Genomic DNA, 27,348 nt, shown 5'->3' with positions numbered 1-27,348 from the left:
TCTGAAATCTGTAGTCAGAGGTTTGAAAGGGGATGCTCGGCTGTCCTCACGTTGGGAATGGGGTGCTGCTGATGCGTGCAGCCAGCGGCCGCCCCTCACCAGCACCCTGTGACCCATGAATCGGGCATCTGCCATGCATGCGAGTATCTGCATTTGCAGATACCAGGTTAATGTTTTAACCTCTTTTTGACACGTCCCTTGCCCTTTCGAGTCACAGGACCTTTCTTCTCCCTCCCTTTCTGCTAATTGTACCAGTTGTCAGTTAGTAATAACGGCTATTGGTGTTGCACTGCTTGCTCAGCAGTGCAATTTCCTTTCAGCTCTCTTTTCAAGGAAGTGAAACCACCGCGATGTATTTTTGCATTCTGAGGTGCCAAAGCAAAATGAAGCACCACGGGCAGGAGAGAAGGGTAGCTGAGAAGAGCTGCCGGTACAGTGAGGAGGAACAACCCATGTTCGCTCTGTGATAGCTTCTGACAGCATTTCAAAGCCCATGATAAAGTGTGTGCTGGATTTAGCAGAATAAATAAGCCCCAGGCCAGTCTTCACCTCCGATATTTTGTCTCTCTTTCTGCTGTTAGCATTAACAATTGCACTTCCATTTGATGAACAAGTAAGTAATAATTTTACTGTTTTTTGAGGAAGTATGTATGTTCGGTCTGAAGGAGCTCCGTAATCTTACTGCTTAAGCTCAGTTTTATTTAAGCAATTGACTGTGAAATACACTTTAGGTCTTTCTGCCATTGGTAATGAGGAAAAATTCTGATTATAAAATACAGTTTGCAAGTTCCTTTTTGGATTGACTGAAATGAAATACTGAAGTCTGAAAGTTTTGTATGTAGCAATTAAATTAGAACCCATGTAATACCACAGGGAAAATGAAACTGACTTCTGGTGTATTGCAAAGCAGATGGAAAATAGGCCGTGCTGGGTGGTCCCAAAACTTGGACAGTTTTTAGACAAATGCCATAAAGAGTTTAACACCTCATGTAAGTGAGCAATTCCTGTTTTGCTTAGCAATGGTAATTACACGTTGAGCTCTACTTTGTCAAATGTTAAATTACGTAATGTAATGGGGTTTTCGTTGAAAAACTGTAAATTGTTCTGAAAACTGCCATTTTTTCAGTTTCTTGAAATGGATGCTTTGCAGGTAAATTCTTAGAACCATACCTGACTGTTTGTGCGACTCGCTGGAGGCAGGTTGTAGGGATTTCTGTTCAATTACCGTGGACCATTCTGTGTGATATAGATAGCATTTTATAAGACTACCTACAGCACCCTGGGAAAGAACATTTTAAAATACATATATATTGTATTGTGGGGAGTTTTCTCTGCAAATTTATGGAAGAAACTTTGAAACAGCAAATTTTTAGTATGAACATCTGCATATCTTTGTGGAGTGTCAGAAAGAAGACATCATGAGCAATTACTAAATTGGAAGGCCTTAAAAAAATAAAAGTTATGAAAGAACAATCAATATTGTTGTTTTGGAGGGAAAAAAGCTGTCGTTCATCTGTAGATCTTTGTAAAGCATTGGCTGTTGAGTTCTAGTATTTGACCACCCTTTGAAATACTTTGATTAGTTTTTTTTTTTAATAGCAACAGTTGAAGTTTTTGCATTTAAAAACACGAAAAGTGAATCAAATATTTTCAGTTCAGATTGACTGCTTAACATCTTTAACGTCTTCCTGTATCTTTGTGGTTGAGAAACATGTCTATCTTGTGATCTCGAGTGCTTTGCTCAAGATGGTTAAGAATGGGTTCTCTGGTTTTTGAGTGTCCTCATGTAGTGAAGATTCTAAAAAATGCACTCAAATACTTCATGCTTCAAAACAAAATACAGGTATGTACTAAAAGGCTTAGGAAACAAAACCTGCTTGAAAGTTTCTGAGATGACCGAAATAGAGATTGTTACCAAGTTTCTCAAAGGTGGAGCTGAAGAAAAAATACAGATTTGTGTCTCATGTCCTGAAGGACAGGTTCCTTCTTACTGCTGGAACTCTAGAGGCACCCTGTGTCTGAACACACCTAGCTGCCCAAATACGAACAGTTAAGAGGAAACCTTTTCCAAATTCAGGGACTTACTGTTTGGCATCTGCAGAGTTTATGTTTTCATTGGGGGGGGGGAAGCCACAAAACCCCACATTTCCAGGCCCTGTGTTGGCAAAGCAAACCTTCCATATGTGAAGTAAATGTAAACAGATGAAGCTTTCCTTCAGCCTGTCTGAGACTCCGGGAAAGCTACAGCATAAAGGCAGCCATCTCCCAGACGGTTCAATATGAAATCAAATGTGCCTTACTGGAGGTGCTGCAAAGGCAATGTGGTGTAAATAGTTGTCACTGGTAACAGAACATGAGCTGTAACATTTCACAACACAAGTTTCTGAAAGAGCATTTGGGGTCTTTTAAGTATTTGAAGAAATTACAAGCAGGTCATTAGGTATATCAGTGCAAGCAAGCATAGTTTTGGAGGTGGAAATCTGTTCTAGGATATACTTTGTTGGTCACAGAAGGATTTCTTTATGAGGTTATGCTAGCAAATGTTAATGGCAATCCCTAGACTGTTTATTTTTGTCTATTTCTGCATTAAGTATAGGACATAGAATTGCTAAATCTATACTTGCTTTCCTTCTGAAAATTAGCTGCTTCAGACTGCATTCAGAGAATCTCAGTATTGTTTGCTGATAAGGGATTTTTGTGTTTATATTGTATTTGTTTATATATAGCTATATATATGTATAAAATATATATATAAATATAATAGACGTGTGGGATCTGAGATCACTGATCATGTCATGCTAAGCACGAAAAAGTTTTACAATGGTTGATTCACTGAATTACTATCTTTAATTAAGTAGCAGTGGTAATTGTCATGAGATTGGGATAGTCATGGTTTCAGAATTCATTATGAATATGAGAATCAGATCAGACTTACGACTCATCTGATCAAATAGGGCAGGTTTATTTTAAACCATTTTTGAGCAAGTTCTATCTTGTTTTTGTATTTTCTCAAAAGTAAAACAGTATAAAAGAATGTAAACCTAGAGACAACAGTTTTAGCGATTGAAAAGGTGGGGTTTTCTGCAACTGCATGCGTAAGTTTGCATTATTTTTGTGGCAGTTAGTAAGACTAATATGAATGGATAGACATGGAACTATTCCTCAACTTACTGTCCCTAGTACGTCTGTTATATAGTATTGACTGCATACTTTTTTCTCCCCCCAGTGGCCACAGATGTCTTCAACTCCAAAAGTCTGGCCATTCAGGCCCAGAAGAAGATCCTTGGAAAAATGGTGTCCAAATCAATAGCAACTACTTTGATCGATGATACAAGCAGTGATGTTTTAGATGAGCTCTATAGAGTGACAAAGGAATATACACAAAATAAAAAGGAAGCAGAGAAAATCATCAAAAACCTCATTAAAATAGTCCTCAAATTGGCAATTCTCTACAGGAACAACCAATTTAATCAGGATGAAATAGCGTTGATGGAGAAATTCAAGAAGAAAGTTCATCAGCTGGCTAAGACCGTGGTCAGTTTCCATCAGGTGGATTATACCTTTGACAGGAATTTTTTGTCCAAACTGTTAAATGATTGTAGAGAGCTACTTCATGAAATCATTCAGCGTCACCTAACTGCAAAGTCACATGGACGCGTCAACAATGTGTTTGATCACTTCTCTGATTGTGAATTTTTGGCTGCCTTGTACAATCCCTTTGGACCTTATAAACTCCATTTGCAGAAGCTTTGTGATGGTGTCAACAAAATGCTAGATGAGGGGAACATATAGGTACTTGTATTAATGTTGACTGCCTATGCGTTACTTGTAGATGAAACACTGTTGATTTATGAAGGAATAAGGGAGCATGCAAAAATGTTTTTTTACATTTTGACAATTATTTCTAAAATATCTTTATTAAATTGATTCCTTGTTATGAGCTATCTGTTGCTATTCATAGTCCATCTGGAAGAAAGACTGCACATGACTTTTTTTACTGTGCTTTGCCTATGGAAACAGCTGGATAAAGACAATAAAAGAGAACGCTCCAAGCAGAGTAAGAGTCTTGCAAGATAGATATACAAAACAGAACAATATGCTGTCAGACAATCCACATCTTTCATAGATTTACAGAATTATTTCTAAACTATCAGAGTCCAGTATGTCAGTAACAGACTATCGTGGTGATGGTACACTCTATAATTTCTCTGACTTATTTGTAAAATAGATATATTTGATTCATTTATAGTCTTTTATGCTCTCTGCACAGATCACAGCTTCCTAATGTTGCCCTTATGAAGCATTCAGTTTCAAATAATATCAGTGATGCTGTCATGTAGAGTCTTAACAGGCTTGTTCATCTCCAGCTCAGTGGTGAAAACTTCCTGTCTGCAAGGCTACCAAGTATAGATCCTTATAGACCTGCACAGATGCTTGCTTCCTTTGATTAAATGGGGATTATTTGAGGAATAAGCTACAGTAAAATAGCCTTACTGGGGAAGAGTATTCCCTAGAAACCACCTGCGGTACGTAATTTTAACTCTACCTATGGTAAGGTAAAACACAGTGACTTACCTGTGCAATTCCTTAAGATATATAGAATCCTGCTAATAAGTCACAATTCTTTCTGAAAAGGTGTGAGGCAGTATATTTTATACACTAGGCTGATGTGTATGATGATGTGAATTCAGAAAGTTTGATCTGCTGAAAATAAATTCCAAGCCAATTTGCTTTGTGTACAATGAAACTAGAAACAGCAATTAGTTGTATTGTGTTACATACTATTTAACTAATGAAAAAATGGAATGTTGGATAAATTTTGTTTCTTCTTCTTTTTTCCCCTCTTATTTTCATCCATCTTTTTCCTCTCTCATCTTCTACCTGCCTTGCCCTTGGGGGATAAAAAAATGTGACTTTCTAGACACTGTAATGTACTTAAAAGCATGAAGTTAATACATTTCAAACACCAGAAGCATTTTTGTTAGGAAGCTTATAAAGAATTTGCTGTTTATTTAATTGCCAGTGTTTTTGCTGTTTGCTGTGTCCTTTTGTTGTAACAAGTAAACCAAAGAATATTTGCACTCTGAACTTTTCATGCCTTTTTTTTTCCCTTGCTGCATTTTAAATTATAAAGAGCAAACTTGGCCTGTGCCAGTAATGAAAGCATCACAGTCTCCGACATATGGCTTCAGCATTACTTGTAATTTTTTAAGAGAGAAAATTCACTTTTATTCATGTTTGTTTGGTCACTAGGCTCTGAATATTCCCAGAAAGGTGCCAGAAATGTGCCAGAGAAATGTGTGTTCAAAATGTGAACTCATTTTATACAAGCCACTAGCGTCCAGCAGAGAGAGATGATTAATGTATTACTAGGCTAGAACAACTGGGAACTGATGTAAGGATAGTACACCAGAATTTGCCAAGAAATAGATTATTAGGTTAGACATCTGAAGGAATATCATTTAAGATCCCTTCCCATGTTTTACTTAAACAGTAAATATATTGTACTTTTGTCCATCAGAAGTCATGTATAGGAATGCAATATCATGAGGAAAATCCCACAATATGTAAAGAGTATAGTTTCTGATGTATTTGTTCCACCTATTTCTTTTCTTTTCCCACCTAGAAAGAGAAAGCTGTTTGTTTTCTTTCCCAGTTCTCTCTGAGGTGAGAATAAAAAGGAACTTGACTTCTAGAAATTGAAACAGTTTTCTTCACAAATCCTTTTTTTCTAAATCATGTTCTGATTCTCCAAAATAGTATAGTTTATAATGAATGGTAACAGTTACTGAAAGGAGGACAGGACAGTACCTTGTTTAGAACAAGACGTAATATATACATGTGCTACATAAAGCATGAAAGATTTTCTTCAGCCATGACCCAGAATATTTTGACTGCTCAAATTTGAATTTTCTCTGGGGCAAAAATTGCTTAAGTGTTCCTTGTACATTGTTAATGAACACCTACTCGCATATATATGAGCCATATTGTAGTCAAACTGTATATTTTCAGTAAGACAGTAACTTCTTGCTCAGTTGCATTATCTGGCCATTCACTTTTTAGAAGAAGTGAAAATAGCTCATGGAGATTTGATTATAAGCATAAAAACTTGACAACTAGGAGAAGTTATATGTAGCTTACAATGTAGTTACAGTCTTCTGAGATGCTGTAACAATAGTTCTTGTCTGGCATTCATTTTCAATTACAAAGAAGTGACTTCTGTAATGATGAAAGAAAACAATTGTACTGGATTTCCAAAGACCTACCTTTATAAATAACACAACATAGCACTCAAGCTGTATACTTTCGCAGTTAATTTATTTTTCCTGCAGCATACATAAATAGTGGCTTTAATTATCAAAATTCAGAAATAAATTGATGGCATTTTTCATTTTAATACACTTGTCATATTAAAGCATCGACCCTCTAGCAGAAACTTGGCATAGTCAAGAGTTTAAAAAAGGTTACATTAGTACTGTTTAATTATGGGTAGGATAATGCCATTATTCTGTGCTGTAAAACTGATGCAACATTGTGTTTTAATAGGATAAAAATCATTAATACATTAAAGTCCAATCATGGATTCACTTTACACTATGCTTTTATATCTCAGTACCTTAGGTGTTTCCTATTTGTAATGCCCATTCAAAGTTTAGTTAAAATGTAGTGCCAAATGCCATCAAAATGTACGTTGGTGAAGTTGTGGAAGTTAAAACTAGTGTTACAGCCTTCTAAAGGCACTGAAAAAGTGGCAAGTCAGACCTTGGATACCTTTTGCAAGACATAGCAAACAACTGTGATCTCAGCCATACAAAGAAAGCAAGATACAGGGAGGTTATCACAGCCATTTTGTGTGTGCCACCTTAAAAGGGATTCACTAAACCTTTTGACCACCCCTTAATGATGTTTGTATGCACTTGTGTGTATGCATAGACAAAAAAAAAGACAAACAAAAAGACACAGCTGGGTAAGTTACAAACCTTATTCTTGTCCTTAAGGTCTCTTGAGATTTATTTCCATTCAGAAGGCGTGGAGATTAGTAGGAGTCTGGAAGCTTTCAGCAACTGGTGTGGGGCTGTATTTTTTTTTTTTCTTTAGGGAAATACCAAATCATGTCCCTTCTACAGAAAGATTCAACCCCACCCATAAAGCAAATTCCTGTAAAATAAAGGAGTGAGGAGATGGCCAATTGCTTTTTTACATCTCTCCCTAAAAAGATTGCATTGTCCCAAGAAAGTAGTGAGATGATTTTGATGGAAGTTGGCTTCAGTTGCTTTCCAGCCCCTTATTGTAGCTGTAACAGCTAGAATGTGACTATTTAAAGGTAAACTGGAATTCTGCATGTATCTCTTCAAGGGACCAGAACATGCTTGTTTTCATGGTCTAGCAGAGGAATCCACACTACCCATAAATCCATCATTGTCAAAGGTGACTGTTATTAAAAGGATGGATAAGTTGCACATTGTATGGGCTTAGATAGTCTCTCTATGATGAGTTTTCACCATCTGATGACCTGCTACCATAGCTTTCCTTTGGCCTTGCATGCTTTTCCTGCCCATCTGAGCAGCAGAACTAGTCTTCAGGCAGGTCTATTCCTTTGCTACTATTTTTGCCCCAAGATTATATTACATTGTGTATGCATCTAAGGAGAACAGTAGATAGACCGTTACCCACTTTGCTTAATGAAAAAAAAAAAAACAGAGCTAACTACCAGTTTCTGGGCTTTTTTTGCAATGTAATTTGGAATCTGAAAGAATAATCTACATCTTGATTTAGTTGTTAATACTGTTTCAGATATAGTGTATACCCTCATCACTTTAATAAGCATTTAGCTGTGATTTCAGTACATGTACTTCTGAGCCTTTAAAAAAAAAACCACACACACACACAAAACCCTAGTGCTTTTGAATGCATTACAGAGGGCATACTTCAGCATGAACATGAAATGAAGATTCCCGTTTGCATAACCATTTGCAGAGAAACCTTCTTATTACAACTGGTTTTCATTGAGGTTTGGGCAGGTCAGCCAACATTCATGGTTAAGTGGCAAACATCTGTGCTTTGGATAAAACAACTGTCAAAGGAGATTATAGTTGTCCAGAAAAGTTCTGTAATATCTTATTTTTTTACATTTTGCACATAAATGAAACTTCTTTTGGGAGAGGAAAGTTTCCTATCTATCTTCAAAAAATAATTGCTGCCCAAACCCACACCGTGGCTACTACTCAGAAACTTTAGGCTAAGTAATGTGGTTGTTATTTCCAATTAGTTAAAAAAAACCCAAAACCCAACAAAACCCTTGCATTTGTTCTTAGAGAGAAAGAAGTTCTTAAAAACTAGTACATAGTAAATTACTAACCTATTCATGCTGAAGTTTGCATACTGGAGCTGAAATTATATTGCAACTTTAGCATTAGTATTAAATATTTTAGGTAACCATGTGATTTATTTTCTCTCTATGAAAATAAAGGAGAAGTATCTTCTTACAGGGTATGTCTAAGAGCTGTCTCTGTTACAGTAGTGCTTGGCCTATATCACAAATCAAGATTTCTTAATGTTTAAACCGCAAATTGCTGAAGGGACTTCTCTTTTCTTAGTACTCAGTTTTAATATTTAGAGTTCTGGTTTCCAATTTTAAAGCTGACATTTACAGGCAGGACGTTCCTAAATCAATACCCACTATTTCTTGCGATCTTGGGAAATACAGGAACTGACGTATGTCTTCTAACAGTCTGTAAATTTCTACTTGTTATCACAACAGCAGTTTCTGCAGAAATGTCCCTTATAGCATTCCTTTATATCAGGGAGCAAACTAAAATAAATGCAGCTCATCATAGCTTTGGGATGTCCCATGATTAAACAGCATCAAGCAAAGAAGCGGACTATAATGATTAAGAATAACAGAATTAAGGAGGTACATTACTTACCCAGCTTTCCCAAGCAACAGAAATGTGTTTGCTATTTGTTGTTCTCTCCTGTGGGAAAGTCTTGGTGTGGTAGGTGGAGGACAAAGGTAGAGCTTCCTACAGTTGCTGTGATTTAGATATAAATTACTTTTACCATCACCACCTATTACCATCTATTCTAAAAATCTTAACACTGGATTTTAAAATCATACTTTCCATTGGTTTAATGACAAATTAATTCCTATTTCAGTTTGTATTAAATATTCGGGTTTTAAATGTGCTTTTATTATGCACAGAAGTACGAGCTGAAACAAAATAGAAGTCAGCCTCCTGCACGGTATTTTTCTTCCTAGATACCTTGTTTCTTTCTTCAGTCACTATGTGTTTTGTGTGCTACAAAGAAACTTCTTAGTGGATATAATTCTGAAGATTTTGATAAATGCAGGTTGTTCCAAGAGAAAATTGTTGGCTTTTCACCCACTTCTCCAGTTCCTGCTGGCACCTTTTCAGAGTATCAGCCCCACTGGTCTTTAAACTTGGCAACATAAAGCCCTTAATTTGCAACACATTTGTGGGACATTTTGAATTACATTTTTCAGAATTAATTTATTGTTGATTGTTCTAGCCAAGCCACAGCTAGTAGAGATGAAAAACATTGTTACATTTAAGTTGTGTGAGATTTTTTTAATACCAAGAGTATGATGGTGTAGATAGAATAAATCAGCCCCAGTAGGGTCCGTATACCACCAGTCCTTCTTTTCTTGCATGGGAATGGCAATGCACCAGTTCTACTCCATTATGGAATACTGTTGAAAAATTATTTGGCTTTCTTGAGCAGAATTTAGTCTCCTTTCATTTGAGGAATCTATTTCAGTAGCTGGGCTTGGCTTGGGTCCTCAGAAGAAAGTCCCCTGGCTGTTCATAGACTGCTGTTAATTAAGGGCTCCTGTGACATGAAAGGACAGCCTTTCCCCATTCCAGAAGCACTTAGCTGATGCTTTCAGTTTACTTCACTGACTGGGCATGAGATACTGTGGTTTTTTGCTGTGTTCGTTTGGGGTTCAGTTTTATTTTGTGGAGAGTCAAGACCTACAACTGTGTCCCATCTGCTAGGCCTGCTAAGAGATTTCAGAAATAAAACAGACTGAGGCAGTGCTTTGAGCCAAGGGCGAAATAAGTGCATTGGTCCCAGGACATGACATGACATCAGCTGGTACTTTCAAGAAAGCTGGTTCTGTATCTCAAGGATCTTGATAATACAGCAACAGAAAAATGATCTCATCATTGGAACTAAAGGGAGTGTCTTTACCCAACTGAAAAGCTATCTCAGTTACAGGCTGCCTAACTTGATTTCAACAGTATGGACACTCCCAAAAGTGCATTTGCTGTGCCATCATATGAGAAATTATTAGGGAAAAGTGGATAGCTCAGCACTTTTCTGGGAGAAAGGGCTGTGATGAGACAAAGATCTCATTAAGTTTGCTTTGCCATCTTCACTGTGATAAGGTCTACTGCCTACTGTAAGCATAGGCATTTGACTTTGGCTAAGTAAGACCGCATGTTTAAGCTTACAGTTCCAGTATCCTATGACACTGCAATCAACTGCTTACCCCAAAGCTAGAACTGAGTAGCTTATACTACAAAGCATGGAAACAGGGAAGGAGGCCCTTTACAAAACAGTATTGATGAAAATTAGTCTTTGCTACTGTTTGGAGCTGGGAGAAACTTGCCTGGGAAATTCAGACTTTCCACCTCATTCCCAATTAGCAAAGCAAGTGCTGAAGAGGAGTACAAGCTCCTACAGGAAAAGGCGTTTATGTTGTTACTTAGTTGACTGGCTGTTCTCCATCTACCCATTTTGCTTCTAATGTAGTGGGCTATTCCATAATTCATGTATTCTTGATGAAAATTGCTCTTTACTGCAGGTTGTGGAGGAATTCTCACCACAGAATATAGTCAATCTAGACCTGTCACGTTTGGCTTTCATTTGCATTTTTGGGGTGGTTGGGGTGGAAGCTGGTGGAGTGGGTATTTCTGAGAGACAACTGGAATTCTGCTGTTTCTCTGGGGGGGGAATTAATACATGTGTGCTGTTGTGCACAAAGAAAGCTTCTGTAACACTGGCATTAAGAACTCTAGAATGCCCTTGGTGGCAGCTTGAGAGAAGAGGCCATTTTAGGAGGCATAGTTTAAAAGTAGCTTATCTTTTGTGCACATTTTCTGTTTATTAAAGGAGCTGCCTGGATTTACGAGCAGAACCTCTTGAAATTTTTGGCTGTTCTAAAGCTCAATATGGCTGTTAACTCAGGAAGCAACGGCACTGAATCAGTTTTCTCAGGAGTCATTTCAAGCCTTCCATTTATTCATTAGAGATTGAGCTCATCTGTAGAATCTATTTACCCTTAACTTGGTAGTAGTCTCGATATGCATCTGATTTCCACAGAATGCGACATATGGTTATTTGCTAGTCTTTCACGTCTTAGTCCATGTGGGGTTTTTAGTTTGTTTGTTTGGTTTTGTTTTTGGTTTTTTTTTCCTTCAAGGAGGCCAAGTTAATGGATTTTTCATGAAGAATCATTTAGGATGGAATGGAGTAGTTGTGTTACAGGAGCAACACCATAACCTTTTGCCAGCACCTCAATAACGTCTCTCCACAGGATGTATTTTCAAAGCTGTAGATGTGCACAAGCAACTAGTTTCTGCTTAATGAGTTTGTTCTACTAATGCATTACTACATACCAGCTCAGCAGTCCACCAAGCCCTGACTGACCCAGGGCTTCAGTCTCCCTTAAACCCGAAGTCTCTGATGGAATCAAATGGAGGGCTTCCATAGTGCTCTGCTTGTGCCCCAGCATGGATTTTCCACTTAATTGACTGGTATGTGCAACAAATGCCAAAATTAATGTTTCTTGCCAAAACAGGGACATGAGACCTCCTGTGATGTGGGTTGTTGACAAGAGCTATAAAAATGTTTGCATTTACATTTGCAGTTGGTTCATAAGAATATATCCACTGTTAACTACACAGTAGGCTGCTCTTCAACATCACATCGGGAAAGCTGCTTTTCAAGTTCTGAGCGTGACAAACAATGGATTCAATGGCAAGAAAACCCCCACTTACTAAATGCTGTAGGGTCACAGAAAAATAAAAGAATACAATGGAATGCAAGTTAGAATGGAAATAATACTATTTGCTATTCCTGCAGGTGAAAGAAATCAATAGAAACACTATACGCTAGCTATGAGGAATTCCTCAGCAGTGGTTTCTAGCACATGAAATTGTATATCTAATCAAAATAAGTAGTTTTCTCTAACCACTTTTACTAAGAGAGTAATTAGTAGGGGGAGCTGGGCTATAGAGTTCATTTTTATGAGATGAACATTTGTGAGCAGCTGAGGGCTGAGACCTCTCAATGACCTCTCTGCACTGGCAGCCAGAGGATGGCTGCAGAGAGAGAGGGGGGAGGGAAATGGGGATGATGACCTGGCTGCAAGCGAGGTCCCTTTGGTCACAGCAGAAAACATCTATCTTCAAAACCCCAGGGACTTCTACAGCACTAAGGCTGTGCAGAGGTACCATGTCTTGTAAGCCATGCTTTTGTAGTGTTCAGTGAAGGGTGCCACAGTTTTTAATATGGATTTAATATCTAGTTGTTGGTCATGGCAAGAAACATCTTGTTGCCCCCTTCACTCTCACTTGTAGAGAAATCTTTGTTCCCAGTCAATAGGCCTCTACAAATCTCCATGAGCAAAACCATTTAGAAAGCAAATAAAGTACTTGAAAATGAGTCTTATGATCCAAACAGGTCTTTTAGCAATATTAAAAAATACAGAGTAAAAGCAAGTCTGTCAATTCATTTATTCCCCCTGAATAAAAAGTTCAAATGTGCTTACCATAGAAAACATTTTCAATGGGATTAAGACTCTTACAGTACCCACAACACATGCAACCCCAAGTTTATAAAAGAGACAAAGCCAAAAAACCCCCCCAATTATCTAACCTGTTAGTCGAAAGAATGACTACAACATACAAACATCAAATTTGTTTTAGTGCACAACATGAACATTCACTGTTTATAAAAGAACTTACCTGGTCTAGGCATTGAAGCATAACAGAAAAAAACATGATTGTACTCAGTATTACAGGGTACTGCCTGGGGTTTTTGGCAAATTTTTCCTTGTGTAAAAAGCCTGCTATGTCAGTAAAAGAGTTAATGATAAATATATGTTAGTTCACAGTGCTCACTAAGAGAAAAAATAAAGCAGATTTAATTAAGTCTTCCTTTCTGACTCACTTATTTCATTACCAGTTTCGACCACTTTACACCCTGTCTGGCTGAGTTTGGAATCTGGATATCTTGCTATTAATCTCCCACTAGGGCTCACTCATTCAAAACTCAGTTTGACACCTGCTATTGATTTGTGGCTTGACACCTGCTGCATTCAAGTTTCCACCCAATGTCACCCCGCTTTGGTTAACAGTGGTAGTGTTTTGCCCTCATACCTCATTTCAGACTGATGCAAGTATTTTCTGATAGCTGTATGACTTTTGGAACAAATCACTTCCAACTGTTAAGGGAACCCATCAAAACCCTTTCCATTCTGAGTGGTTCTTCGTTTCGATCTTTTGAATACAGACAGGTTTCACTTTAAAAACATAAAATGTCAAAGTGACATACTTTCACTCCAGTGCACTTTCTGTTGTGTTTTCCAGAAAAAAAAAAATAAATCTGTTGAGGAAACTCCAATTTTATTTATTTTTGTGAAGTGTGAACTGGTTGCTAATTCTAATCCCAGTCTATGCACCGAAATGAGAAAGCTATAGAAGATCCTGATTTGTTAACAAGGCCTGTTGGTTAGCTACCTAAAGAACAAATTATGCTATAGAAGTACCTCAGGGTCTGATCTTACTTGGGGCATGTAAGTACTAGCTTCCAGGCAAATTCCAAGAGTCGAGTCCTTTCCTTGAATAGCCAATGATATAAAAAAAACCAGGATGCAGAAGACTATGGAATCTGAAAGGCTAGAGCTGAGATGGCATGTTCAAGATCATGTAAGAGGCCAGAACTAGCACCAAAAATGAATGAAATTCTCATAGGACTCATTTATAGCCACACACACAAAACTATGCTGCTTGAGATGGATATGATTATGTAAGGGATTATGCAAATAAATTTGGTGGTGTAAGGATGACCACAGTAGTTCCTGCGAGCATTCCCCGTCTGAACTAGAGTTTCCAGGAGCATATGCACAGTTGACTAAGCTGGGTATTTGTGCTGTTAGTTTGCATGCATTCCCCTACCCCAACAAACTAAATCCTAAACTTACTGGACAATACAGACCCAAGCCCCCAACACCCCTAATAAACACGTGGGAGCCAATAAGGGTACGTAACGCTCAGCACATAGCACACTGGCTACACACTGCATCGGTGCACGGCTCTCTTCCGTGCACTGTGCCTGTGGCAGGGCCAGCCAGGTGGCTCTCGCAGCAGCCAGCACCGCTCTTGTCCTGGAGACTTTCCGCTCATCTCCCCGGCGGGAGCCCCATCCCACAGTATAGCAACAATAACCAAAATACTGAGTGTTGAGGCTAAACTAAAGCTCACACACGGTTATGAGCTCAATCTCTTACTTCCTCAGGAAGAGCAATCGCAAACTGACTCCAGCTCTGCCCTCCCAGGGAACAACTTCCTCCTGCCATCAAGCGTAGCACAGACAAATCACCATCAGTGATGTTCTCTCTGCTATACACAGCCAGCTGCACCGGGCCTCTCACTGGTGTGAAATTTGCTCTTGTCTTGAGCTGCATTCAAATGAAATAGGCAAACTTTGGAAGTGTAACTAGTTGCACGGATATTTTGTGCCAATTAATACCAGTGCCAGAATAACACACATCCAGTGCAAGGGCTTGTTTCTGTGCACATTCAAAAATATTTCCCATAGTTAAAACTCACGATTTTTTGTAGGCTATTTGTCTGTCCTGTGTTCCCTTTATCTGCCTCCAGAACAATTTTTCGTAGTTTCCAATGCATACATATAAACTGCCTACACAGCCAGAAGAATGCCACCATCCCAGTGAATCTGTTGGCTAAGTAAAACCAGTGTGTATTAAAAGCAGTGTCCATTTGCCCTGATCTGTGCGTAAGCCTTTTTTAGGTTCGTCGTATTAGAATTTCATTACTTGTGGTGTGGTATTTGTAAACGTAGAGATCGAAGTCACTTTTACTGTATCACAATGCTCCCTCTAGTGCCCAAACTGTTAACTGCAATTATAGTATTCGATGCAACTTCTTCGTTCAAACTGAACCGCATGTAATAAAATCACAGGCAATACATCTTTATTCCTACTACTTCTAAAGGAGTGAATGTTACAGACTACCTGAGGTCAGAAATGCTAGTTTCTTCGAGTTTGGAAGTCTGCAAATAGCTACCACTTGGGTAACTATCACCTCTCTTTAGACGGTAATGCACTAACAGCCAAAGAGAGAATCTGCAGCAAAACCTTTTTTTTTTTTTTTTTTCCTACTAACTCCAGAAATAATCCAAACTTTACAAACTGTACAAGAAATGTTAATAATGAATTAAAGTTCATCTGTGCAGAGGGAGTATGCCGATGATTTCCACAGTAAAATAAGCTAGTCAGCTGCTCTGAATTCTGGGCACTCCTTACTCTGTTCCCTGAGCATCTCCTAGGTTTAAGACAGACAATGCAAAGAAGCAGGGAGTTTACAGCTCCCAGAGTCTCAGGCTTATAGTGCTCTCAGTCAGCCAGGAGAGTGAACAAGTAAGAAGGAATAGCTCCATGAGATCCCTGTCCATAGTTCAGATAAAATTTGTCATCACCTGAGTTGGGTAGGTAATACTGGAAAATCCTAACTAGATCTACTGCTGAGATCCAGAGCAGTGGCCCTACAAAACTCCCAACAGAACTACATGCTGAATGACACCATCTCACACAACACCATGCCTGCAATGATATAATGAATAGGCATGTTCATTCCTACTTAACCCCTCTGCCGGTTCCACAAAATACAATCATCTCTCCTACTCTTTCCTCCTCACGCTGTTCCCTGCTTCACCATGGGGTCATGCCCATGGGCTGCAGTTCTTCACGAACTGCTTATGAGTGGGTCCTCTCCACACGGCACAGTCCTTCAGGAACAGAATGCTCCAGCCTGATGTCCTGGTTTCAGCTGGGATAGAGTTAACTGTCTTCCCAGTAGCTGGTACAGTGCTATGTTTTGAGTTCAGTATGAGAAGAATGTTGATAACACTGATGTTTTCAGTTGTTGCTCAGTAGTGTTTAGACTAAAGTCAAGGATTTTTCAGCTTCTCATGCCCAGCCAGGGCACAAGAAGTTGGCACAGGACACAACCAGGGCACCTGACCCAGACTGGCCAACAGTGTATTCCATACCATGGGACGTCCCATCTAGTTTAGGAACTGGGAAGTGGGGGGCAGGGATTCGCCGCTCAGGGACTGGCTGGGTGTCGGTCGGCGGGTGGTGAGCAATTGCCCTGCGCATCATTTGTACATTTCAATCCTTTTATTACTACTGTTGTCATTTTATTAGTGTTACCATTATCATTATTAGTTTCTTCTTTTCTGTTCTATTAAACCGTTCTTATCTCAACCCAGGAGTTTTACTTCTTCTCCTGATTTTCTCCCCCATCCCACTGGATGGGGGGCAGTGAGTGAGCGGCTGCGTGGTGTTTAGTTGCTGGCTGGGGTTAAACCACGACACCTGAGTCCTCTCCACAGGCTGCAGTCCTTCAGGCACAGACTGCTCCAGCGTGGGTCCCACATGGGGTCACAAGTCCTGCCAGAAAACCTGCTTCCCCACGGGCTGCAGGGGAATCTCTGCTCCGGCTCCTGGAGCGCCTCCTCCCTCTCCTTCTCCACCGACCTGGGGGTCTGCAGGGTTGTTTCTCTCCCGTGTTCTTGCTCTCCCACAACTGCCACGCAGTGTTCTTTAGACTTTCTCAAATACGTTCTCATGCAGGCGCCACCACCTTGGCTGCGGGGCTCAGCCGTGCCGGGCGGTGGGGCGGCTGGAGCTGTCTGCCTCTGGCACAGGGCAGCCCCGGCCTCCCCTCACAGAGACCCCTGCAGCCCCCCTGCCAGCGCCTGGGCACGGACACCCAGTACAGCCTTCCACAGACGGAGAGGCAAATCTGGGGGGAAAAAAAGGCAGCATGTTTCACATTAATTGTTCGATCCAAAGAACTCCCACAACCAGAGAAGCAACAGCTGAAAGCAGTGACCTGGATTGGGCAAGAGCAATTAAAGCAAAAAATAACACAACATAAAAGATAAGATTAATACGAAAGACGTAAACCAAGATTAACTTTAAACGGAGGCGTGATGTCTACATTCAGGCAGCCTGACCTCGAAATCCGCCCTACCCGGCCGTGGCCTCCTTAGACACCCGTGAAGATGTGCCTGCCCTGCAGCAGGACGGACCAGCTCGCCTGTCACAGTCCCCGCATGTTCACAAGCGGCTCGCCTTGCCTGTAAAGGCACGGCAACACAGCGAACCGGCGGTGCCGGCGCCCGAAAGCGACCGCCTGCCCCCGCCGCGGGGCCCAGCTCTTTCCCCACCTCGGCTCGGCGGCGCCGCCGGGGCCCGCGTCGCGCCCCCAACCGCTTCCCTCAGGGCGAGGGCGGCGGCGCATGCGCGGTGGTGGCCCTCGCACCGCCCCCCCCGCCTTCGCCTTGTCCTGCCCTGCCAGCGGGGGGCCGGGCCGGCGGGCCGGGCAGTCGAGCGCCGGGAAGCGGAGCGCCATGGCGGCCGGGCTGAGGTTTGACGGGAGAGTGGTGCTGGTCACCGGCGCCGGAGGAGGTGAGCAGCGCCGTCCCGTCCCAGGGTGCGGTGTGGCGGGGGGGGGGTTTGTCCGCCGCAGGAGGCGGCTGGGTGCGTGGCGGGCTTTCCCGCGGCAGGCCGGGCGAGGCGATCTCCCTGCAGCCGCCGCTGACAGGTGCCCCCGTGTCCTCCGGTGGCAGCCGGGGACGTCAGAGAGGGCTGTGCACCTGGAAGACGTTTTTGTGTTTGTTTGTTGGGTTCCCCCCCCGCCCCCCCTGCAGAAGAGAGAGGTGCGGCGGCGGGTAGGAGGCGCGGGGCCGCGGCGGAGGCCGGGCCCCGCGGCGGCCCTGTCAGGTGCCGGCCCTCGCCCGTCAGGGCCGCCGCGGCAGTGCCAAGGCTGTACAGGGGTTACCGTCGCGTTTCTTGCAGTGCTTTGGAGCTACTGCGGTTCGATCCGAGCGCTGATACTGCTGAAAATTAGCACTGCCTCCAAATGCGTGCTTTCTGTCCCTTAGATACCCGGGAGGAGCATCGCTACTTCATAGCAGTCCGTAATGGGTGTCCTGCTCCACTCACTGTTTTGGTATCTTAATTCCTTCCAGTTTTGCCTTGGACCTAGTGATTGACGCTGTAAGCTGCGTGGTCCGGCACAGTGTTGTTCAGCAGGGGATTGACATGGGCCAGTGCTGCTGTGGAAAGCAGCCTCCGACCTGCTGCTGCCTTCCTTGGCCTCCTCCTGGGAGGCAGGCTGAAGGCACAGGGGAGAGAGGGCGGTGGAGAGGTGAAAGACTGGGGAGAGATTTTTTTCAGCAGGAGGGATGGCCTGTGCTGTTGGTGGGCTGCAGGCCTGGCCTCTCCAGGGGCGGTGGTTCTGCAGTGGAATGCTTGGTTTTGCCAGGAAATGTTTTTGTATTTGCTGTTGTGGTGTGGCTTGGTTGAGGTGTGGGTGTTTTTGTTGTTTTGGTTTTTTTTTACCTTCTTCCTCTGAATGCGTGCTTTGACCTTTGCCTACTCTGGTACTTCCAGTGAAGGAAGGTATGAGCTGTGAGTGTGGACTAGAGAGAGGCAAAGTTTGTAGCTGTGATGAGCTGCTAAAGGAGCTTGTTCTGCCATCCACTAAGAAGGTTCTGCCTTCCCACAGTCAAGTTTTGCTCTTTTTTTGTGGAGCTGGCCATAGCCAGAGGAGTCATTTTGGGGGCCTAGTTTATGTGATGTCTTGCGGAGAAAGACCAAGAATATGAGATTTTGTGGAAAGCACTGAACAGTCCACTCGCGTCACCTGAAGGTGACAAACCTGAGAATAATTGAGGCCAGATCTTTGTATGGTGCTTTTCAGCTTTCACCAGACCTATATTTATGTGCTTTTCTCTGTATAACAAGTCTCACTGAAGAACAGGTAATAGCAAAACAAAGACACTTTGGCAATAACAAAGCTTCTAAAAAGCACTGCGTGGAGCAAAATTTGCTTGTCATAAGCGTGGGTACAGTGACCCTTGTGCTTCTAGTATTAGGCTGCTTAAAAATGTTTTGTTAATAGAGAAAACTTTCCCTGGATGTGTTATTTCACAATAGTTTTTTGATAAGTGGTTGATTAAATTTAAGCCAAAATAAAGGGAAGGCCCATTAACTTCAGATTAGTTCTTATTTTGCTTTTATTTGGTTTACAGCACTGTAGTTAGACTGTACTGCTAATAGCATTGTTTGTCAATGTTGATTTTTGAATGGGATGCTGCTGAACAGATCAGAGCTGGCAATTTATCTGCAACATATGGATCACTAATTTGTTTTAAAGTGAGACCTGTTTTCACATACACAGGCACCTAAAAATACAGTAGTTTCTTTTCACTTTGGGCAAATCCCTTGCAAAGTATTGTTTCTGCCTGTTGTGCAGCATTGTCATTGTTTATGCAATTCAAGCTAATTTTTTTTTAAAGTTTTTTTAAGACTAGTTTTGATTCTTAAGCATTCAGTCCTTGCTTGCCAGTTGAGAATACCGGCACATAACATGGTCTGGGTTTTGTGCATTTCTCAGTTGTGTGGCTTTTCAAAACAAAAAAAAGTTTTCTTGGACTTGTGTTACATCAGGCAGTGGATGTATATGCAGCTCACATGTGATACTTTCCATTGCAGAGACTTGTAGAAGTCTTAAGGAAAATTGTGATTTGTTGGTGTGAGGTTAGTGTGTTTCAAAACAGGCTAAACAGTTCTGATTTTTTTTCCCCATTTTTTCTTCTGAGAGCTAGCTTTGAATGTTTTGCTGAGGGGCAAAGAGATACTGTTGCACTCTGAGAAACTTTTTTCTGAGGGATCATCCTTTGATCATTCAAGTCTCAGTTTCTTTTGAAATGAAAAAAAGTATCATTATCATTGATTTCAATAACTTTTGATTGGTATAGTGGGTAATATCTCTGTAAATCATTTGTCATAACAAATAACTAATGTATTGCACACCTAGAATCTAAGCCAGAGTAAAGGTTCAAGAGTCTTGCTTTTGTATGTGAGGCAAAAATGACTGTCTTCTGTTGCAACGGGTAAACTATGGCTGCATCTGGTTAACTGTGGTATTAAGTGATTCCTTTACATCAAAATAATTGCAGGGGTTTTGTCAGTACATCTTCAGTCAGTTAAATTTTGTTTCATTTCTTCTTCAAATCTAAAAGACTAACCAGGGAAGTATCTTATTCACTTAGAATGTAATTAATTAACTTGAAACATCCCCTCCTTCTTCAAGGTTACATCAAGACATTAAACTTTCTGCCTTACAAATGTGTTTTTCTATCACAAGCACAAAATCCGCAGCAGACAGCTTTTCCTGATGGTTCTGCTGAGTGCAATAACAAAGAGTAAGCATGGGAGTTTGGTTGTTTTTTGGGTTTTTTTTTTCATTTTTTTGGCTGGAGGTTTTGTCTACAATTTATCTGTTTGTTTACCTTTATGTTTTGAACTTATGTGAAACTTTTAACTCTTGGGGGAAATAGTGTTTTACTTTGAACCTTCAAGGTGTTTGTGTTGATTTGGTGCTTTTTTCTTAATGCAGTTCATTTTTGTCTAGCTTTTCCTCTGAATTGTGAATCAGGAGACAAATTAACTCTTTTTTAAGCTTTTCTTTTTTTTTTTTTTCCAATACTAGGTTTGGGCAGAGCATATGCTCTGGCATTTGCTGAAAGAGGAGCTTCAGTAGTTGGTAAGTTTTATGTTAACTAACTTGATCTAGACAATAACCTTTGCCTTTTCACATAGCTCACATTCAACAGTCCATGCCCTTTTAGACAGTAACCTTTGTTATTTAATGGTTTTCTGTCTTATCTTTTACTATTTAAATTTTGCTTGTAAGCTTTATTTTCTTATAAAAAAAGTCGCCCAAGTTTGTCCAAGGGCTTATCTTTGCTGGAAAGCCAGTTTGAATCATATAATTTCCTGGACTTGATTTCATCCATGCGTACCAATCTTTACTGTGAGCTGTGACCAGAGAGGGTGTTGTCTTGGGTGAATACTGTTCAGAAACTTTTAATATGACTGTTTGAAAATGTGAATATGTTATCTTCTAGTACCTTCTCCCAGGAAAGAAGTTATTGGAATGTAATGCAGTATCAGTAGCCCCCAGAAAACACAAAATGTGCTGAAAGTGCAATGCATTGTTTCTTTCTGCAGTGCAGCCATCTGGTCTCAATGACAGTGCCAAATAGCTCTCAGTAAAGGATTTCTGATAGTTTTGTAGTCATTTGGTTGAACCCTCTTCAGGGAATATTTAGTTGTGCAAAATGCTGTATCACAAGCTAATTTTGAAGGTTAAGTTATGTTCTTGGACACTGTCTGGCAGTTGGCATCGTCATTTGACTGCCTATGAATGAATTTGTACAAGTATTATTGATGAGTTCAAGGTTAAATGTTTAAACAGATTATGGACAAGAATTTACTTACTGATTTTTAGTAGCTTTCTAATAAAAATCCCAATCTCAGTTTACAAAATTTCATTAAAATTGTTTGGTTTTACTTTATTGATTAAATATGAGAAGTCTATGTGTAGACAACTTAAAAAAAATCTAGGTATTATTTTCTGGTAGTTACCACCTTTGACACTTATCTTTTTACTAGAAACATGGTTCCTTCATCTCAAGTTCTTATTTAACAAAAAGTAGGTCACTAAAGCAGCCCAAATGTTTAATTGTATTGAGTTTGTGTAGCTAGTGGTGTTCTGATTTTCCAGAATGATCTAAAAGAAAATGTATTGTATTGCCTGACCACAGCTAATACTGCTTTATCTCATGGCCTTATTGCACAATAGCTAAATCAGTAAGTTAAAAATTGACTGTCTGTAAGGGAAACATCTTGTTTCCCTCTGGAAACTGCACCTCACTTCATCTCTTCTAACAGTAGTGCTTTGCAATTACCTCTACATGCTTGTATTTATTTTTCTTATTCTTGTTCTGTTATGATTCTGACATCAAAGAGTTGAGAAGTTACCTGTGTAAAGATTTGAATTTTTTTAACTCAAGCAGATATGAGAGTCATGTCTTGTCCCTTTAAAACAAGTTCCTTTTTTTAAGTTATAGAAATGAAGGTACGTTGTAAGAACAGTGATCCAATACTCTAGTTGGAGAAATATCAGTGGGTCCCAGCATGGGAGCTTTTTCTGTCCAGTCCCACATCTCTCTCTGTATACAACCTTCTGTTGAGTGAGTTGCTGTCAGCGTGGTTAGACTGACCAGTGTGACCCAAGTGGAAATCTCCCTTTTCTTATCATCCAAAGGCTGCCTGCTACCACCTTTTTTGTCATGCTTCGTCTCTTTCATGCTTCCCACCAAAAAAAGTTGAAAGCAGGAGGAAGGGAATGCTTTGGGTTTGTCTTACAACCTGTATTATGTCCAGACTGTACTGTTTCTTCCTTTTCAGTCTACCTGAGGGGTCTTCTGTGTTGCTGTTTTAGTTTAGATTAGAGTCATGCTTTTGAAGCATCTCTCCTGATTTGTATCTATTTGTATTTTTGTTTGCATTGTGGGATGGTATTGAAGTGCATGAGGGGAGTTCCTTTGAAAACCAAACTAGAAGATGCAATTTAGCAGTGCACCTAAATTGTTCCAAATGTGTGTTTCGTTTGTGGCACCAGACTACAGCAAGAAATGAGCAGGTTTATTTTTAAAAAAACAAGTGCTGTAGATGTCAGGTCCTCAGCACCAACTGTTTTACTCTACAGATTTGCTTCTGCTGCTCTGCACTACTTGCTAATAATGCACTCATAGTCTTGGAGAAATTATTTTCTGTGGTTCAGATGATAACTGTGCTCTGTCACAACTGGTGCAGTCTCTGGTTCTTTTCTACTGGATATTTTCAACTGGAAATTATATGATGTAAAGCTTGAGCTTAAAATACTGTTATTTATCCATTCTTTTGTTTTGTTTTTTAAATTACTCTGTCACTCCTGCTGATTTATTTTATAATTTTCAAAGCCTACAATAGCTCTGTTCTTTCTTGTGTACTCATTTTTGCTTCAACTCTGTTAGTGCCTGCAGTCAGCCTAAGGTGCTTTGCTGCCTCTGGAAATTTTCCCAACTCTTTAATTAATCTTTTGTCAGCAAATCACTGTTGAAGTTAAGGATAAACATATATAAGCATGTCTTCGGTAAAGAGTTGTAGCGTCTTAACAAGACTAACTGAATGTTTTTGTATAAATGTTTACCACAAAATTGTCCACTTTTCTTTCCCAGGATAGATTAGAAATCCTAGTGCTGTTCCTGACTGGCTTTTATTTAATGTCATGTTAAAGACCTTTGATGTTGCAGACTGAGCAGCCTGTCCATGTTGCCTATTCTAATGCTTCACTACACTTGGGAATTTGCTCTAATGCCTCACCTGAATTGTGCTAGCTGCATGTTTGAACTGTTAGATATTGATCTATTTAGCTTGGAGATTTTGTCTCCTTTCTTTCTTGGCATCAGTCTGTTAATGTACTTCAGCATATCATCACGTTCTGTCTTTAATTCTTCCTGCTTCAGGCTAGGCAGTCCTTGGGTTTGGTTTGTCATACTGCCCCCCCCCCCCCCCCCCTTCTTTACATGTCTCACTTCTTCTGGGCTTTGGCATTTTCCTTTACTCAAATATATTTTCAAATTTTACTCAAAATGGATTTTCTGCAGTGTTTCTACATTTCTCTGGAAGTGCTGCACACAAAGTTGAATACAGGATTCAACCTGTACAACTTATATCAACATCTGTGATACAGATGGGACTTTCTTGGTCTGAGTAATAGAGAACAATTTTGTCATGTGTCCTGCAAGCTATGTTCCTCTTTACATGAAGAGTTTAAAAAAAAGGGGGGGGGGGCATAATACTTTTTTATTTCCTTTTGTGATGGCACCGCATACTTAGAGTTGCTGTTTATCATCAAGATCAGCAAGAATATCTTGCATATTTTGTGAATTTTACTGTGATTGGCTCCTTGAGGACTTTAAAATGTTAGAAGGCATAAAGCTGGAGTTCACTGTAGCAAAAGTCTCTTCAGCAAAATACTAATGTTGCATGTAAATCCACAGTCAATTCTGGTTTTCTTAGAATTTCATTTCTGCACCCACTTAAATATACTTCTTACCATTTTTTGAAATTCTTTGTCCAAATATAAAGTCTGTATGGATTTTTGGGTGGTGTTTTTGTTCCACTGATGAATTCCGTGAAACTGTGGGACATGCAAATACAGCAATGCAGCAAACTGTGGTGATGATTAGCTACCGTTAATGATGCATGGCCCAGTATAGAGAGCAGCTTGGAAACAAAGCAGGTCTCTGCATCATGTGGCCCTCTTATCCCACAGGAGTAGGATCTGAAGCTCCAGAGCAGGCTCTTCTCCATTTGTTCAGACTGCTTCATCTGTTCTATAGGGAAGTTTACTAGTAACATTTTAGCTACTCTGTTAAACAGGAACAAAGTCTTCTCAGTCTTTTTTATGGTTCATGCAGTAGCTGTAGCAATTTGACAAGAGACCAGAATTAATCACCTATGATTGGTGTGTAATCTTGATCTTAATCACTGAACTACAATAACACTATTAGAGAGGTAGCCTGGGCAGGGCAAGCAAGTTGAATGCATGGTGGAGAGAAAAAAGAAAAGTTCTGCTTCCCATATTATTTAAAAAAAAGGATAATGTATGTTATACTACTTTTAAAAAAAAAGTAATAGTGACCTACTGTTCTTCTCTAATAATCTCTAATCATCAATGGGATCCAGATGCAGCAGGTTGTATTAATACTCCTTGTAACTTCCAGCGTGATAATGAGATAAGGAGAGACCATGAAGTCTGAATGTTAACAATGAAAAATTCATTTCTTTGTGATGCACAGTGAATGATCTTGGAGGTGATTTCAAGGGATATGGCAAGAGCTCCTCAGCTGCTGACAAAGTGGTCAACGAAATCAGAGCAAAAGGAGGGAAAGCAGTCCCCAGTTATGGTATGTTATTTCTCCAGACTAGTGTAATGCTTTATTTATAGGAATAGCTGACCTCTTGAATGAAAAGTTGACACTGCTTAATAAAGGACTACTGCCAACTTGCCAATACCATATAAATAAGTAGGAGTACTGTAAGGTGGAGTAGGGAGACAGAGATGCTAAAAGCAAGTCCATAAATTGAATTTTTAATTAATACTTGTCTAGTAATGCCCTTTTCTTTCATATGCTTTCTTAACGTTGAAATATGAAGAAACTGTCTATCTGCAGTTGTCAGAAACAAAATGGGAATGGATGATTCTTACTTGTTTTGCTTTTTGTTTTTCTTAACAATGGCAAACATTGTGCCATTTGGACTTTCTGTGTGTGATTTGCTTTAGGCCACATGCAAATAATGACTGAATTTGAATTTATTTTATGCTGGGGTTGTACACAATTTATTTTTCCTAGCTCCATGGAATTAGTTGTTAATATCATGGAAGTGCAGTGTATCCAGTTCATTTTACTTGAAAATTCATACTTTTTTCTTACAGATTCAGTGGAAGATGGTGAAAAGCTTGTGAAGACAGCACTTGAGGCCTTTGGGAGGATAGGTACAGTTGTTTAATTCTTATTGTAACTTGTTTGCAAGTGCAGAGCCATTATAAACAGTACAATTGACAAGTGTATGAAGTACATCGTGACAATAGTAGAACTCACCAACCCTTGATGTCCTTAGCAAAACGTAAATAAGGGCCTTTCTACTTTAAATATGAATGGGCAACTTTTCTGTCTTTTTGGTACTTTTTAGCAGAAGTTTAAAGTCAGCATATGATTCTTTGTTTTCCTGCCTGCCCTTCAGAATTCAGTAATGGTTAATAATTTCTGTCTCAAAGCACAGCTTTCATCAAGTATTATAACTAGCTGCATAAAATTAGGAAAATTAGAGATTCTCTGTCATGTTTTGGAAGCTCTTTTACCTATGTGAAGATCAAAATGCTTTAACACAAATGAAAAAAAACCAAAAACCTTGAGGTATTTTATCTAACAAGTAATGTCCCTTTTTATCATATGATTGCCACTGTTTAATTGTGAAGTTTATGTGATTTTAACTCAGGGTTAAATGGCTAAAAGTACACAGGATCAAAGTCAACAGGAACCAAATTAAATATCTGACAAAAAATTGTTATGATCCAGGTTGCTAAAGCAAGTGCTTTAAGCAAGTGGCTCTGTGATTCTATGATTCTTCCAGTTATCATTTGGGTTTACTGCAACAAAGATGGCGGCACAAACCGCATGATTGGGAGCACTCTGGAATTCAAAGCAAGCTGCAAAACTGTGCAGGATGTCTGCATCCTGCAGGTATTGTGTTCCTACGTAGCCAGCAGTTCTCAGCTATACCTCCCTGTCAGGCTTTGTTCTCTTGGCAGGCTGAGACTTGCCCGTACTGAAGTATTTTGCCTTGTCTTAATTATTGTCCAACAGTAGAGTTCCACTATTTGGGACAAGGAGCTGTAGAATAGTAATATGATATATGTGTGCAGTGTTCTGGTCTATATATATTTTTAGAAGCGGGAGAAGTATAGAAACAGGCTTGTATTTTATCAGTGCATTCACTTAGGGTTTTTTTTGTTGTTTTTTTTTTTTTCCCAGATATCATTATAAACAATGCTGGGTGAGTAAACCTGAAAGTTTTTTTCTGTTTGATTGTGGGCTGTCACTTTTGTGTAAAAACCTGTTCATCTTTTTGTTTGTTTGTTTGTTTTCTTTTGTTTTGTTCTCCTAATGATACATTTTAGGATCCTAAGAGACCGTTCATTTGTTCGGATAAGTGACGAAGATTGGGGTGAGTTGATAAACTTTAAAATGTACTTTCTTTGTGGAAGATGAAAGGTACATCCCTCGTATTGGTAAAAGGAAGAAGAGAAGATGGGACAGGCTGTCTGTGCCAAATCAGAGAATTATATTTTGCCCTGAAAGCTTAGTGGTAAGCTGCTTGTGTTCAGCTGCCTTGTGTTCAGCTTGCAAACCAGATCTGTGCTGCAGTGCATGGTAGGAGTATGTAGTTCCAAATGGGAAGAAAGGCCCTAGCTGCCACTCCTAGTTGCTGAGTGGAATACAAAAAAGAGCCATGTGAAGCACACACAATGGGTTTTGTGAGCAGAACACATTCCTAGCGCCAGCACTGACTGGCTGAATACTAAACAGGCTTAAAAGACCCAG

At 40.0% G+C, this 27,348-nt stretch overlaps 2 protein-coding genes across 6 annotated transcripts in view; both read left to right on the top strand.

Annotated features, from left to right (window-relative positions):
* The window catches only part of TNFAIP8 (TNF alpha induced protein 8), a 61,984-nt gene extending 56,896 nt beyond the window's left edge, over window positions 1-5,088 (top strand). For 4 of the 5 annotated variants that reach the window (XM_069777701.1, XM_009916032.2, XM_069777703.1 and 1 more), the window contains one exon: window positions 3,227-5,088. In XM_069777701.1, coding sequence (XP_069633802.1) covers window positions 3,227-3,792 — 566 coding nt within the window. In that variant the 3' untranslated portion in view covers window positions 3,793-5,088. Of the gene's footprint in view, window positions 1-53; window positions 614-3,226 lie in introns of those variants that run through there. The other variant, XM_009916031.2, reaches the window with a different exon arrangement.
* A 12,523-nt stretch (window positions 5,089-17,611) lies between these two features.
* The window catches only part of HSD17B4 (hydroxysteroid 17-beta dehydrogenase 4), a 67,001-nt gene continuing 57,264 nt past the window's right edge, over window positions 17,612-27,348 (top strand). The window contains exons 1-6 of the mRNA XM_069775695.1: window positions 17,612-17,749; window positions 20,841-20,894; window positions 25,042-25,149; window positions 25,680-25,739; window positions 26,779-26,800; window positions 26,925-26,971. Coding sequence (XP_069631796.1) covers window positions 17,692-17,749; window positions 20,841-20,894; window positions 25,042-25,149; window positions 25,680-25,739; window positions 26,779-26,800; window positions 26,925-26,971 — 349 coding nt within the window. The 5' untranslated portion in view covers window positions 17,612-17,691. The remainder of the gene's footprint in view (window positions 17,750-20,840; window positions 20,895-25,041; window positions 25,150-25,679; window positions 25,740-26,778; window positions 26,801-26,924; window positions 26,972-27,348) is intronic.

This window comes from Haliaeetus albicilla, chromosome Z (assembly GCF_947461875.1).
Source record: "Haliaeetus albicilla chromosome Z, bHalAlb1.1, whole genome shotgun sequence".
Classification (NCBI taxonomy): domain Eukaryota; kingdom Metazoa; phylum Chordata; class Aves; order Accipitriformes; family Accipitridae; genus Haliaeetus; species Haliaeetus albicilla.
The sequence above is the reverse complement of the archived record's forward strand: the minus strand, read 5'-3'. Positions and strand labels throughout refer to the sequence as shown.